The sequence below is a fragment of the Schistocerca serialis genome, chromosome 2 (assembly GCF_023864345.2).
Source record: "Schistocerca serialis cubense isolate TAMUIC-IGC-003099 chromosome 2, iqSchSeri2.2, whole genome shotgun sequence".
In the NCBI taxonomy this organism is placed as follows: Eukaryota; Metazoa; Arthropoda; class Insecta; order Orthoptera; family Acrididae; genus Schistocerca; species Schistocerca serialis.
The window spans coordinates 702,894,812-702,910,148 of record NC_064639.1 but is presented as its reverse complement, the minus strand read 5'-3'; the positions used below and the strand labels follow the sequence as shown (position 1 = coordinate 702,910,148).

Sequence of the window (15,337 nt, the reverse complement as noted above, 5' to 3'; positions counted from 1 at the left end):
AAAAAAAAAAACCTTTACTTATTCAAACAATCACTGTCTTCAATCTGTTTCTCTGCTGTATGCAGTACACAATGCATATCGTCCTGTATTAGGCGTTTTCTTACGTGCAATAAGTAAACCACTCTCTAACCACGAAAAATACCCCCATGCCGTTACACGACATCTGCCATACTTCAGCGTTGGCGCTGAACATGGTGGCACGTAACGTTCCCCAGTTTTTCACCAAACAAAAAGCCTTTCATAGCATGGCCACAGGATGTAGCGTGATTCATCACTCGAAACCACTCCTTTCCAGTTATTCAGTGCCCTGTGGCACAGCATCAAGCATCACTTGGGAGTGACTACAGAAATGAGTTGCTTATGAGGGACTTCTCGACCATCGTATCCCATTCATTTTAACCCCCCACTCACAGCCATTGTGCTGATTGGACCTCTACAGCGCTGTGGAACTCACGAGTGACTCCCTCAGATGATGTCATGTGGTTATTTTGTTGACACTCCGAAGTGCTCGACGGTTCCTAACGTCGGTACAAGGGGTCTGCCTGGTCTTGGTTTAGTTGTGGTTGTTCCTTCACAGTCATATCGCCTACGACTGACAATCCACATGGACTGCTTTAGAAGCGTTTAAATGTCCGTGATGGATTTGTTACTCAAGTGACATCCGATCATTACTCCGGGTTCAAAGTCATCCCTCTCCCCTGTTGTTACTGCTTCCCTACTGACAACAGAGTACTCCCCGCCTCCGTTTATACTGGCGGATCCACCTCTCGTGACATCTGGTGGCAAGCTCCACATTACCCAGGTGTGTGCATATACTTTAGATCAGATAGTGTGTACAGTTTCACTTACGTAAGACACTAGTAACAACTGCAATAAAGTACAGAACTCTCTGCAAGTGCTGACTTCAAGTGGTCCATTCACTTTTTTGTACTACCATAGATTAGTGGCTACACAAATTCACGAGGCTCTCGACAACCCCAGTATTTTTCCACTTGTACCAACAAACCCGTGTGTCAGTGAAATCCGGCCCAGTATTTATGTGATCTTATCAACTTTAACGCGTTCCCCATATCCGTTACCACACCAGGGTTTCCCCTTCCCTCTGCACCTTTCGCTGCTCTTTTCCCTCTTTACACCATGACCTGCCCTAGAAGCCAGTCCGCTTTTACGTTTCTTTCTTCTAGTATAAACATCCCCTGCCCACCACTCCTTAACCTATCGTCCTTTCTGAATCACAAGAAACTTAGTTGCTTTGTTTAGATCCAAACACCACTATCCTACAAGACGTGTAAACTTCTCTCATCTACACATGTACTTTCCCAGTGAAGGCTCTTCTACACTACTGGCCATTAAAATTGCTACACCACGAAGAAATGCAGATGATAAACGGGTACTCATTGGATAAATACATTATAGTAGAACTGACATGTGATTACATTTTCACACAATTTCGATTCATAGATCCTGAGAAATCAGTACCCACAACAACCACCTCTGGCCGTAGTAACGGCCTTGATACGCCTGGGCATTGAGTCAAACAGAGCTTGGATGGCGTGTACAGGTACAGCTGCCCATGCAGCTTCAACACGATACCACAGTTCATCAAGAGTAGTGACTGGCGTATTGTGACGAGCCAGTTGCTCGGCCGCGATTGACCAGACGTTTTCAGTTGCTGAGAGATCTGGAGAATGTGCTGGCCAGGGCAGCATTCGAACACTTTCTGTATCCGGAAAGGCCCGTACAGGACCTGCAACATGCGTTCGGCATTATCCTGCTGAAATGTGGTGTTTCGCAGGGATCGAATGAAGGGTAGAGCCACGGGTCGTAACACATTTGAACTGTATCGTCCACTGTTCAAAGTGCTGTCAATGCGAACAAAAGGTGACCGAGACGTGTAACCAATAACACCCCATACCATACGCCAGGTGATGCGCCAGTATGGCGACGACGAATACACGCTTCCAATGTGCGTTCACCGCGATGTCGCCAAACACGGATGCGACCATCATGATGCTGTAAACAGAACCTGGATTCATCCGAAAAAAAATCACGTTTTGCCATTCGTACACCCAGGTTCGTCGTTGAGCACACTATCGCAGGCGCTCCTGTCGGTGATGCAGTGTCAAGGGTAACAGCAGCCATGGTCTCCGAGCTGATAGTCCATGCTGCTGCAAACGTCATCGAACTGTTCGTGCAGATGGTTGTTGTCTTGCAAACGTCCCCATCTGTTGACTCAGGAATCCAGACGTGGTTGCACGATCCGTTACAGCCATGCGGATAAGATGCCTGTCATCTCGACTGCTAGTAATACGAGGCCGTTGCAATCCAGCACGGCATTCGGTATTACTGTCCTGAACCCACCGATTCGATATTCTGGTAACAGTCATTGGATCTCGACCAACGCGAGCAGCAATGTCGCGATACGATAAACCGCAATCGCGATAGGCTACAACCCGACCTTTATCAAAATCGGAAACGTGATGGTACGCATTTCTCCTCCTTACACGAAGCATCACAACAACGTTTCACCAGACAACGCCGGTCAACTGCTGTTTGTGTATGCGAAATCGGTTGGAAGCTTTCCTCATGTCAGCACGTTGTAGGTGTCGCCACCGGCGCCAACTTTGTGTGAATGCTCTGAAAAGCTAATTATTTGCATATCACAGCATTTTCTTCCTGTTGGTTAAATTTCCCGTCTGTAGCACGTTCGTGGTGTAGCAATGTTAATGGCCAGTAGTGTATTTTCAAGCACGCATTTTTCGCTATGAACTCATATTTTTGTCCAAACCCTTAATTTAAACAATCTACCGGGAGAAAGGGGTAGCAGTTTAAATCTAGAAACTGCAGCTGTACAAATGTGTTACGTATACACGCGGGACAAACGATGCAGTTGAGCACGCACTGTATGTTCCTGAAACCTGTGTCTATATCAGTGGCACAGTGCACAGTGGATGGTTGGTTGGGCGCTTGTAACAGCCGGCGCTGTGTGTGTGTCCGCAGCGTGCGCCGTGGAGGCGCTGGCGCCGTCGGACAAGGCGCTACTCTGCTACTACGAGGGCCGGCTGTCCGTCTACCAGCTCGACCCCTGCCTCTGCACGCACATCGTCTTCAAGGACGCCGCCGTCGTCTCCGACAACTTCGGGCTCAAGATCGTCTCTGGTGAGTACACTGACCGACATTCTAATTTATAGCAATGCCACAGCAGTAGCTGCACAGGTCTTCTTTTACTACGAAACATATCATAACACTACAGCACGCAGCCGCCCGACAACAGAGAATAAGCGAGAGAGAGCTTACGCTAGATCTTTCCATGTTGTCACTGTCGCTACAGCCAGATGTTTAATTTTGTTATTATCTTCAGTCTTTTCACATGTTCCGGTTCCTCATTCGCATGTTAAAATTTCTGGTTGTTCGCAGATGATGCTGTAATTTACAGTCTAGTAAGGTCATCCGAAGACCAGTATCAGATGCAAAGCGATTTAGAAAAGATTGCTGTATGGTGTGACAGGTGGCAGTTGACACTAAATAACGAAAAGTGTGAGGGGATCCACATGAGTTCCAAAAGAAATCCGTCGGAATTCGATTACTCGATAAATAGTACAATTCTCAAGGCTGTCAATTCAACTAAGTACTTGGGTGTTAAAATTACGAACAACTTCAGTTGGAAAGACCACATAGATAATATTGTGGGGATGGCGAGCCAAAGGTTGCAGTTCATTGGCACGACACTTAGAAGATGCAACAAGTCCACTAAAGAGACAGCTTACACTACACTCGTTCGCCCTCTGTTAGAATATTGCTGCGCGGTGTGGGATCCTTACCAGGTGGGATTGACGGAGGACATCGAAAGGGTGCAAAAAGGGCAGTTCGTTTTGTATTATCACGTAATAGGGGAAAGAGTGTGGCAGATACGATACGCGAGTTGGGATGGAAGTCATTAGAGCAAAGACGTTTTTCGTCGCAGCGAGATCTGTTTACGAAATTTCAGTTACCAACTTTCTCTTCCGAATGTGAAAATATTTTGTTGAGCCCAACTTACATAGGTAGGAATGATCATCAAAATAAAATGAGAGAAATCAGAGCTCGAACAGAAAGATTTAGGTGTTCGTTTTTCCCGCGCGCTGTTCGGGAGTGGAATGGTAGAGAAATAGTAAGTATGATTGTGGTTCGATGAACCCTCTGCCAAGCACTTAAATGTGAATTGCAGAGTAATCATGTAGATGTAGATGTAGGATATCCCTTGTCCGCTTCTCGAGAAGCCCAGTAATGAGGCTGTCATGTCGCCTACTTTCAGTCCGTTGGAATTATTTATGGGTTTCTTAACTTAACGACGTTAGCTCCATTTAATCTAAAGAAACCAAACCCCTCTTCAATACGGAGTTTACTTCTTCCGATATACTGTAGAAAAACTTGCAATCAATAGCAGCTGTGTTACTTTTAATCCGTCTTGATTGAAAATGTTTATTCATACGACCGGTTTCGGTTCCTCTAGAACCATATTCAGATCTGATATTTCGGTTACAGGAGTAACCCATCCAAACACAGCAACTTTCACATGCTGCTCCACATCTAGTTGCTGTGTTTGGATTGGTTACTCCTGAACCGAAATATCAGATCTGAAGATGGTTCTAGAGGAACCGAAACCGATCATATGGTTCTAGAGGAACCGAAACCGATCATATGAATAAACATTTTGCAATCAAGACGGATTAAAAGTAAAATTGTAAAATCACTGATTGCGTCTATCCTATCAGACATTATGTCTGTTTTTGCAATAGCAGCTCTCTTTAAACGCGGATTAATGAAGATAACACCCATAACAAAGACAAAGAGTCGTGTAGCATAAAATTGGTCGTGAACATGCCGTATAAATATATAGGGATAACACTAAGGAGTGATATGAAACAGGACGACCACGTAAAATCAGTATCAGAGAATGCCGATGGAAGACTTGCGTTTGTTGGAAGGATACTGGGATATTCAAGATAGTAGTGCGACGAGTTCTAGAATATTGATCCAACGTTTGGATTCCTTATCAAACAGGTATGGCAACAGACATCGTACAAATTCAGCATAGCCATTGTTGTAGTGTAGCAGAAATGCACGAGGAAGTCAAACTGGAGTCCTTGGATGAAGGTCGACGTAAGTTTCACGAAATCCTGTATGTTAAACAAAACGGTAAACTGTATTCGAATAACACTACGACCTGATTCTTCAACTTCTCCCGGCGTATTTCTTGCTCGAACAGTCCACGGGTGTACTGCCGGTCCATAGTGTCCAACGGGCCCTTTGGACACTATGGACCTTGGACACTATGGACCGGCAGTACACCCGTGGACTGTTCGAGCAACACTACGACCATTTTGTTATCTCCATCGTACGAGGGCGTGCTGAATTGCAATCTTCCGATTTTTTATGTGATAGCTCTTAAAGCTTTTTAAATAAAACAAACGTCATTAGAATTCTACGTCTTTATGCTTCATGTCTACATATTTGCCGCCGTCTGCCACTAGAGTGCTCCGAATTGTAGCGTGTAGCATGGCGGTACGTAACGGAACTATATCGGTGAGTGAGGAACAGCGTAGTGCAATCGAGTTTCTAATTCAAAGAGTTCGTCCACACATGTGGTACACCCTCTCCTTCAGCGTGACACAGCAAGATCACACACGACCGCCGTGACATCTGTAACAGACCGACACATTGGGTTCATCGTCATCGATCGTCCTCCATACACTCCCGACTTGGCTCCGTCTGATTTTCATCTGTTTCCAGAATTTAAAGAACACCTTCGAGGACTTCGCTTTGATACTGATGAAGTGACGCAAGCATAGGTGAAGTTGTGGCGCAGTGGTTAGCACACTGGACTCGCATTCATGAGAACGACGGTTCAAACCCGCGACCAGCCATCCAGATTTAGAGCTTCCGTGATTTCCCTAAATCGCTCCAGACAAATGCCGGGATGGTTCCTTTCAAAGTGCATAGGCGAATTCCTTTCCCATCCTTGACGCAATCCCAGCATGCGCTCAGTCTCTAATGACCTCGATGTCGACGGGACGTTAAACCCAATCTTCCTCCCTTTCCTTCCTTCAGCGCGCTCTCGTATATCTCGCGTAGGGATCGTAACAGTGAGATAAGAAATTAGGGTGCGTACTTAGGCATATTGACAACCATTTTCCGTCATTCCCTACGTGAATGGAATACCAAAGAAAATGGATAGTAATGGTGCCCTCCCTTAAAGAGTGTATTGTGACTTGCGCAGTACTTATGTAGGCGTGTCGCCCGTCGAGGCATAGGTCTTCTTCCGCTATCAGAACCGTTAACTACTTTCTTCTTTAACCCTGACAATGTTCCTTCACAAGGTTATAGCAGCCGTGACAACTAGAACACCGTGTTTTAACGAGGTGTTACTCCTCTAGAACTTATCCTTTGTTCACGTTAGTGACAGGCGGAGCCTAGCTGCTCAAGAGTTTTGCGCCCTGGATGGTGCGGCGAAAGTTCCAGTTTTCTCTCAGTAGATATTGTTTCCTTCCTATCGTGAACATAAATATTAGATTATTCGGTATAGGAAGACTATTTTCTCTATTAGTATGTGTAGCTTCCGCGAAGTACACAGTAGAGATAATGTAGTGTTGATATTAGCAACAGTGTACAAGTCCCCATTAGAAGATTGGGAGCTATTGATAAAAAAGTTTGACTCCTTATTATGCTGTCTGTCAAACAAAAAGAAGTTATTAACCTATGGTGATTTCAGTGGAAACTTTCTAACCAATTCTAATAGGAAAAGTGAACTTGAAGTGTTATTAATGAGATATGATGTAGAATCAGTGATCAATTTCTCTACACGTATAGTTCAAGACAGTAGAACTCTAATAGATAATGTATTTGTACAGAAATAGGATTTAAAACGAACACATGCTTTCCCTGTGATAAATGGATTACCAAACCATGTTTTAAAACTGATTAACGTACAAAACCTAGCAGGCTGTACAGTTCAGAAACCATTAAGTAAAAGCGTAAGGCTGGTCAACACGGAATCTATAGAGCACTTCAGAGAAAGTTTAAGAAATGTTAATTGGGGAGATGTGTATAATGAACCAAATGCCAATGATAAGTACAACATATTTCTTGATGAATTTATATCCCTTTTTGAACACTGTTGACCCAAAAAAGTTAATAAATGTAACACTAAACAGTGTTCAAAGAAACGTTGGATCACTACAGGTATTAAAGTGTCTTTAGAAAGTAAATGAAAATTGTATGAGGCAGCAAGTATTAGTAAAGATCCAGAAGTAATTTTAAACTATAAAAATTATTGTAACATACTCAGAAAAGTTATCAGAAAATCAAAAAATATGTATATTAGACATGAAATTAAAACTCGGTCAACAAAATCAGATCAGTATGGAATACTGTTAGAAGAGAGACAGGGAAAGTAACCACTGGAGTAGGTAGCATTACTATTAAATAGAATTAGATCATCTTAACCAACAGCACACAAGTAGCTAATGTATTTAACAACCGTTTCTTAAGTGTAGGTGAAAAAATTGGTGTAAATACTCGTAGTTCAAAAGAAAAAGCCAAGCAGTACATGGAAGAGTCAGTTTTTGAAAAATCCTAGTCAGATTAATTTTCATCTCACAAACTCTTGTGAAATAAGGAAAAATATTAAATCTTTGAAAAATAAATATTTTGTTGGAGTAGATGACATCTCTAACAAGATATTAAAACATGTGGAGTAGCTACAGCTGATGTTCTGTCACATCTGTAATGCATCACTGACTCCAGGTATTTTACCAGGCAGGTTAAAATATGCCATTGTCAAGCCTCTCTACAAAAAAGGGGACACCACAGATGTCAATAATTTTCGGCCGGTATCCTTGCTTACAGCACTGTCAAAAATCACCGAAAAAGTAATGAATCAAGAGTGGTTAGCCATCTCAACTTTAATGGGATACTTATTAAATCACATCTTGTATTTCAAAAATGTTGTTTCACTGAGACAGCAATATACAATTCCATTGCCCGCATTATTGAGTCTTTAAATAGTAAAGTGTCACAATAGGAATTTTCTGTGACTTATCCAAAGCATTTGATTGTGTGAACCATGACATTATGTTACAGAAATTAAAATTCTGTGATATAGATGGAATGGCATATGAGTGCTTTGAGTCATATCTACAGAATTGGAAGCAAAAAGTTTCTTTATTGGTTTAAGTGATTTAAGGAAGTTTCCCACTTCATTTAACTGGGGTGAAATCACATTAGATATTCCACAGGGTTCGATCATGGGTCTCCCTCTGTTCTTGATGTACATGAATGATCTCCCTTCTTATCTGAAACAAGAAGCTAAACTGACACTATTTACTGATGATACAAGCATCATTATTAATCTGGTAAAAGAAACTCCAATAGCAAATGATACAAATAATGCCTTTGGAAAAATTATTGATTGGTTTTCTGCGAATGGGCTTGCTCTTAACGTTGACACACAGTAAATCCAATTTTCTAGTGCAAGCAGTTCCTTCAATAAACATAACAAATCAGCAGAAGTCAGTAGCCACGGTAGAGCATACTAAGTTTTTGCATGTACATATAAATGAGAATCTTAATTGGAAAATTCATATCTTGGATCTCCTAAAACGACTAAGTTCAGCAACTTTTTCAATCAGAATAATTGCTAATTTTGAGGTTATAGAAAATAGCAAGCTAATATAATTTGCATACTTCCACTCTCTGTCATACGGGAAAATATTTTGGGGTAACTCAACACTTCGGCAAAAAGTACTCACTGCTCAAAAGAAAGTGGTTAGGATAATTTGTGGGGGTCGTAGTCGCACATCTTGTAGGCATTTGTTTAAAAGGTTAGGAATTATCACAATAGCCTCACAGTACATTTACTCAGTAATAAAATTTGTTCTCAGCAACATGGACCAGTTTAAAAACAACAGTGACATTCATGATTATAATACCAGAAGAAACAAAGACTTACACTATCCCCTACTTCAGCTATCTTTGACACAGGAAGGGGTAAAGTATGGTACTGTAAGGCTTTTCGATAAATTACAAGTTAAAATAGAATGTCTGACAGACAGGAGTAATAGTTTTAAAAATACATTAAGTCGTATCTCCTTGACCACTCCTTCTATACCATAGATGAACTCTTGAATAGGATTAATAAATAAATCTATAGCTATTATATATGAAATATTTGCCATTTAAGGGAATGGGGTAGGTAATCAAAATTTTAAGCTTTAAAAAGAAATAAAAGGCCTTGGTTCATGTGGGCATCTCTTACGCACTTGACACATTCCACATCTAGGCTTCAGGCGTTGTGAACTGAGATACACAACCCGATATGGCAAGCGTTCTCCGTAGCATTGCGATCTTCCCGAACAAACAGGCACAGTCGCTACTTCACTCACATTACTAGAGCCGTCAGGTTCCCAGCTGGCGGTGCAACTGGATCGCACGCTGCCACACCACAGGGCCCGCTGCGGATGCGCCGACCTTGTACGTCCTCTGCGCCTGTTGTGTAGGCCGCACGCTTCATGCTCTGGTCTCTGTCTCCAACTCTCTCTTTCCCTATCTCTCTCTTCTCTCTCTCTTTACGGTAATGGAGATTCCTCTTCGGACAAACGTCATATACACATATTACTAAATCAAAGTCCTCAACCACTTTTCTGTCTGTATGTGAAGGTTAATCTCAGAAATTACTGTAGGGATTTTGATACGGTTATCACTAATAGAATAGTTCACTAGGAACGTTTGCGTGTGTAATTTGTGATTATGCTGGAGTGCAAAACATGACAACTAAAGTAACTTTTGCATGATGTCCCACTGCCAAGGACATATTTCGATGAATTTCGGACCAAAAAACTGCTACAGTATATTACAGAAGGTAATTGGGAGGAAAACGCCATGAGATGACCACATTCGACAATGTTCCAGGCTGCATTACGTTTTCCCGCCTCTCACCGTATGTGGGTACGTTCAGCATTATCGAACATATCAGATTTGTTAGCCCAGGTGTGGGGAAGCAGTACGTTGCATGAGCGTACTAACTTCCAAATCTTCGAAGACGTTCACTCACCAGTCAACGTTATTCCGAAACTGCAAGTGGCAGAGCACCCGCTGCCGTCAGCGGTAGTCACACAAAATTGAAAACCATGTCCTGCATGTTTTTGATGTCCGGGAGACCGTCATAAATCGCAGTGACCTTATTTATTGTCTGAATAAGAGAGTCATTTCTGTTCGTCTGATTGCGTATTTATTCTGTTTAACTTCTGTACTATACTGTAGCAGTTCTTTTTACGTATGCTCTAAGCTTCATCGAACTATGTTACTTGGCAGTGACACATCATGCAAAAGTTTTGCACACTAGTATATTTCAACGTGGGGTCGATACTGGAATTGTAAGTTGGATGTACACAGATAGCCGCCCAGCGGGTGTGGCCGAGAGGTTCTAGGCGCTACAGTCTGGAACCGCACCACCGCTACGGTCGCAGGTTCGAATCCTACCTCGGGCATGGATGTGTGTGACGTTCTTAGGTTAGTTAGGTTTAAGTAGTTCAACGTTCTAGGGGACTGATGACCTTAGAAGTTAAGTCCCATAGTGCTCAGAGCCATTTGAACCATTTGAACAGATAGCCGTAAATGAATCATTGTATATGATCCTCGTGCTGGTCGGAAGTTTACCCAGTTTTGTATTCATTTTGGTCTACGGCTTTGCCCATGTGAGGTGTCACAGCAGTAAGACGCTGGAACCAACTTCGAGAGGACGTCGGTTCAAGTCTGCGGCCGGTCATCCAAACTTAGCTATTCCGCAGTTTTGTGATCTTTACCAAACGATGAGTGCAAGAGGTCTTTGACACTTGTAGCAATATGCGGTGGAGCGCCATCCACCATAAAAGTCGTACCTTCTAGCAGGCGTTTATTAGCCAGGCGAGGGAAGACACAATTCTGTAACATGTCGGTGTAATTCGCTCCTGTCACGCTGACAGTTTGAAAAGCAGTATCCCGCTTTTCTTCGAAGAAAAAGGATCCGTTCACGTTTGGTGTGGCAAATGAACACCACACCGTGACTTTCTCGTCATGCTATGGGGTTTCCACGACACTTCTAGAAATTTTGGTAGCCGATATTCTGCAATTATGGATGTTGACAGATCCTTGGAGTATTAAATGGGCATCGTCGGTCCACAACACGTTAGACAACCGAGTGTCATATTCCCCCATTATCTGAAGTGCCCACACCGCAAATGCGGTCCGCGTCACAAAATCGGCAGCTAACATTTCATGATGACTCTGGAATTTGTACGGATAGCACTGGATGATACGCCATAGTACTCTCCAAACAGTATAGGGTGGAATGCTGGTGCGACGTGAGCCTTCAGGAACGCTGACTTCACCATGCGGAAATGAACCCGCTATAGCCTACATGCCTTCCTGAACTGTTCGAGCAGCAGCAGTAGCACCTGTGTCTGGTCGCCCACTACGGGGACCATCAAAAATGGTTCAAATGCCTCTAAGCACTATAGGACTCAGCATCTTAGGTCATCAGTCCCCTATATTTCGAACTACTTAAACTTAACTAATCTAAGGACATCACACACATCCATGCCCGAGACAGGATTCGAACCTCCAACTGTAGCAGCAGCGAGGCTCCGGACTGAAGCGCCTAGAACCACTCGGCCACTACGAGGCCCATCGCCTAAACAATCCATGGCTTTGAACTTCGTTATCATTTTCTTCACAGCGACACTTGTCACGGGATCTATGGTGATAGGATCGTAAAGCTGCAGTAGCGGATTCTTCATTCCGACATTAAAGATTCGCGAACAGTGCCTTTTCTGGTAAAAGCTACACGTAGCCATTACTGGCACATCTGACTCCCTCTGTCACTACAGTTCATTTTATACACGATTGTCATGCGACGTCACTGACATGTTGCAGTCCAGCGCCATCTGTTGGCCTCGTTTTGAACTTATTTTTGCTGTCAATAGCGCCCATGTCATCCCAAGCGTGTATGTGTGTCAAGTTTTACCTCTCTACCTACATTATTCCGTGAATAAGTGCATTTTTCAATGTTAAGGGACTTTCGGGTCACCCAGTATACGACGGAAATAAGACATAACTGAAGGCCCTCTCCTGTCCTAAATGCTTACTGGTCTTTGATCCTCAGTCCGGCCACCTCTCGCACAAGGAAAACTCGAGAATAAAACCGGTGCACGCGCTGAAGGCCGCGGACGATGTGGTCGAAAAAACCGGACCACAACCGCACCCCGTTTGGGGTCACGCCGAGGAGTCCCCTTGCGCAACCCCATTTCGCAATCGGGCGCTAATGGAGGAGAGAAAGCAGCGGCGGCGACAATTTATAGAGTTTGGCTGTCGTCCACTTCACGGGCTGGGCTGGGCGGCGCGCGCCAGGGCGTTGTCGGCGCGTCGCGAGTGTCCGGCGCGGCTTTCTCCGGCTGGACCGCGGCGGCCCTCGCAGGCCCCGGCCACGCCCAGACAGCCCGCCCACGCGCCACGCCACGCACTCTGCCCCGGCCCCGTAATGAAGTACCTGTCCGCAGTACAGACGTGACAACCCGGGCCGCACTTTCTCCGCGTCTCCTCGCGGAAAGTATTACCTCACCAAAACACTGGACCGGTCCGGGGGCGAGTGGACACCTGCTGGAACCGACACCGCCAGCGCAGTTCACTTGTCTGGGTTCGCTGCCTCGTGTACTGTCTAAGTAGCGGTGCCACTGAACCGGAAAGTAGCTCGCTCACTCCTTGTGACTTGGAGATTGTCGTCGCAGTAATCTGACCAATGAAGGGAGAGACGAGGTGACGTGGTTTCTACTCCTCATTGAACTCTACACTAATGCTCTGCAGAATGCACAACCTACATCTACATCATACTCCGTAGGCCACCTAATGGTGTGTGGCGGAGGGTACTTTGGGTACCACTATTTGATTCCTCCAACCCTGCTCCACTCGCGAATAGTTCGTCGGAAGAATGATTGTCGGTAAGCCTCTGTATTGGCTCTAATTTCTCGAATTTTCTCCTCGTGGTCAATACGCGAGATGTATGTAAGGGGAAGTAATATGTTGTCCGAGTCGTCGTGAAAAGTGCTGTCCCGAAATTTCAATAGTAACTCTCTCCGGAATGGTTGTGGCCGAGCGATTCTAGGCACTTCAGTCCGGTACAGCGCTGTTGCTATGGTCGCAGGTTCGTATCCTGCCTCGGGCATGGATGTGTGTGATGTCCTTAGGTCAGTTAGGTTTCAGTAGTTCTAAGTCTAGGGGACTGGTGGCCTCAGATGTTAAGTCCCGCAGTGCTTAGAGCCATTTGAACCATTTTTTTTTTCTTATTTGCACATTACATGGTCGGATCGGAAAATTCTAGGTGTTCTTCTTAAGTGGTCCGTTTCTAAAGCTCTAAGTCTCTTTGTAACGCGTTTTTATAAGATCGCTTTCCTGTTTGTTCGGTACAAATTTTGCAATTGATTTTTAAACCAACTTCCCGATGAACTAGAGACTTGAAACTTTCAACGTAGCTCAGAACTCTATGACAGTACAGCATTAATCTTCTTTTGTATCTGGTGTGTGGCGGAAGGTAGTTCATGCACCACTGCTATTATCCCCTTTTTGTATTGCATTTGCGAATGCTTCGTGGTAAGTCTCATAGTGCTTAGAGCCATTTGAACCCATTTCTCTCCGTGATGCACAACGCCTCTCTTGTAACTTCTACCAGTGGAGTTTGTTTAGCATCTCCGTAACGCTCTCTCGCCAGCTAAACGATCCCGTGACAAAAGCGCAACTCTTCGTTGGATCTTCTGTATCTTCTCTATCAGTCCTACTTGATGGGGATCCCAAATAAAAGAATCGGGCGAACAAGCGCCTTATAAGCCACTTCTTTCATGGATGAGTTACAATCACCACTTATAATGTTCGGGGGTTATTCTAAAAGAAAAGGTCATTTCGTTCTCCATATATTTTTCTCAATAGAAAGAAAGAAAACGAATTTTACAACATATTCCGGTATCTTAGCTATTTTCCTACGTCTTCGTATCACTCAACAAGTTCTCCTATACCTTACGCATTCTCAGTGGCCACTGAGTCGTTGAAACACCCACTAAAGTACTTTTTGTTTTCACTGTTATTTCCTTAGTGCCCTCCGCCAAAACAATCCTTCAGTTTGGGAGTAAGATGGTGGTCACTCGGGGCCGAGTCCAATCCACAAGGCGGATGTTCAAAAACTTCCGACTTAAACTACCGAAATAAATCCTTCGTCAAATATCAGAACGCAGGCGAACGTTATCGTGAAGAACTACGATGCCACTTGACGATAAACCACGCCTTTTTGTTTCCAATGGAACGGCGCAGTCGGTGAAGGGTCTGACAGTAGACTTCTTTTGTATCCCACCTGGTGCTACAGTCTGGAGCAGCGCGACCACTACGGCCGCAGGTTCGAATCCTGCCTCGGGCATGGATGTGTGTGATGTCCTTAGGCTAGTTAGGTTTACGTAGTTCTAAGTTGTAGGGGGCCGATGACCTTAGATGTTAAGTCCCATAGTGCTAAAAGCCATTTGAACCATATCCCGCCTGGTAGGCGGCGCGTGAGTCTGCTCCTCTAAACTGAAGGGTAGGCCGAATGTAGGAAGCGAGTAGGAGCAGGTGAGGTAAAAATCTCTCGGTACTGCTCTTAGAAATGGTTTTACTATATCACAACAATATTAACGTAAATAGATAATGTGATTACCTAGCTTTTTACAGAGGAGGACACAGGTGCGGAGCCGAATGTATCAAAGCTCACAAAAGTTACACAGGTAAAATCTCTAGTGGCTCGCCCACTATGAAATAGAAACAATGTTGCTTGGTCGTCTACTCGGAATCAAATGGGTAGAATCTTGAGCGGCGCTCATAGTGCTGCACAGCGCCGGCTGGAGGGCGCTGTCGTCGGTGTCAGTGTCGTAGTGCCAACCTAGCAAACCGCACCTACGTTGTGGCATCGTAGCTATCGATACCACAACTTCTGTATCTATGGTCTCTCGTCTGGAAATAAAGTCGATGAGCGGGATGCCGTTTCGATCCTAAAACACTGTCAGCCGCGCTGCTGGAGGAACGGAACGCTCCACCACCAGAACTCCTTACCGACCTCATCGCCAACACGGCAGCAAGTGGCAGAGCACCCGCTGCCGTTAGCGGTAGTCACACAAAATTGAAAACCATGTCCTGCGTGTTTTTGATGTCCGGGAGACCGTCATAAATCGCAGTGACCTTATTTATTGTCTGAATAAGAGAGTCATTTCTGTTCGTCTGATTGCGTATTTATTCTATTTAACTTCTGTAC

The 15,337-nt window shown here is 44.3% G+C and overlaps 1 protein-coding gene across 1 annotated transcript in view; it reads left to right on the top strand.

Annotated features, from left to right (window-relative positions):
• LOC126456344 (uncharacterized) overlaps positions 1–15,337 on the top strand; it is a 231,013-nt gene that overhangs the window by 83,018 nt on the left and 132,658 nt on the right. The window contains exon 4 of the mRNA XM_050092096.1: positions 3,001–3,159. Within this exon, the coding sequence (XP_049948053.1) occupies positions 3,001–3,159 (159 nt within the window). The remainder of the gene's footprint in view (positions 1–3,000; positions 3,160–15,337) is intronic.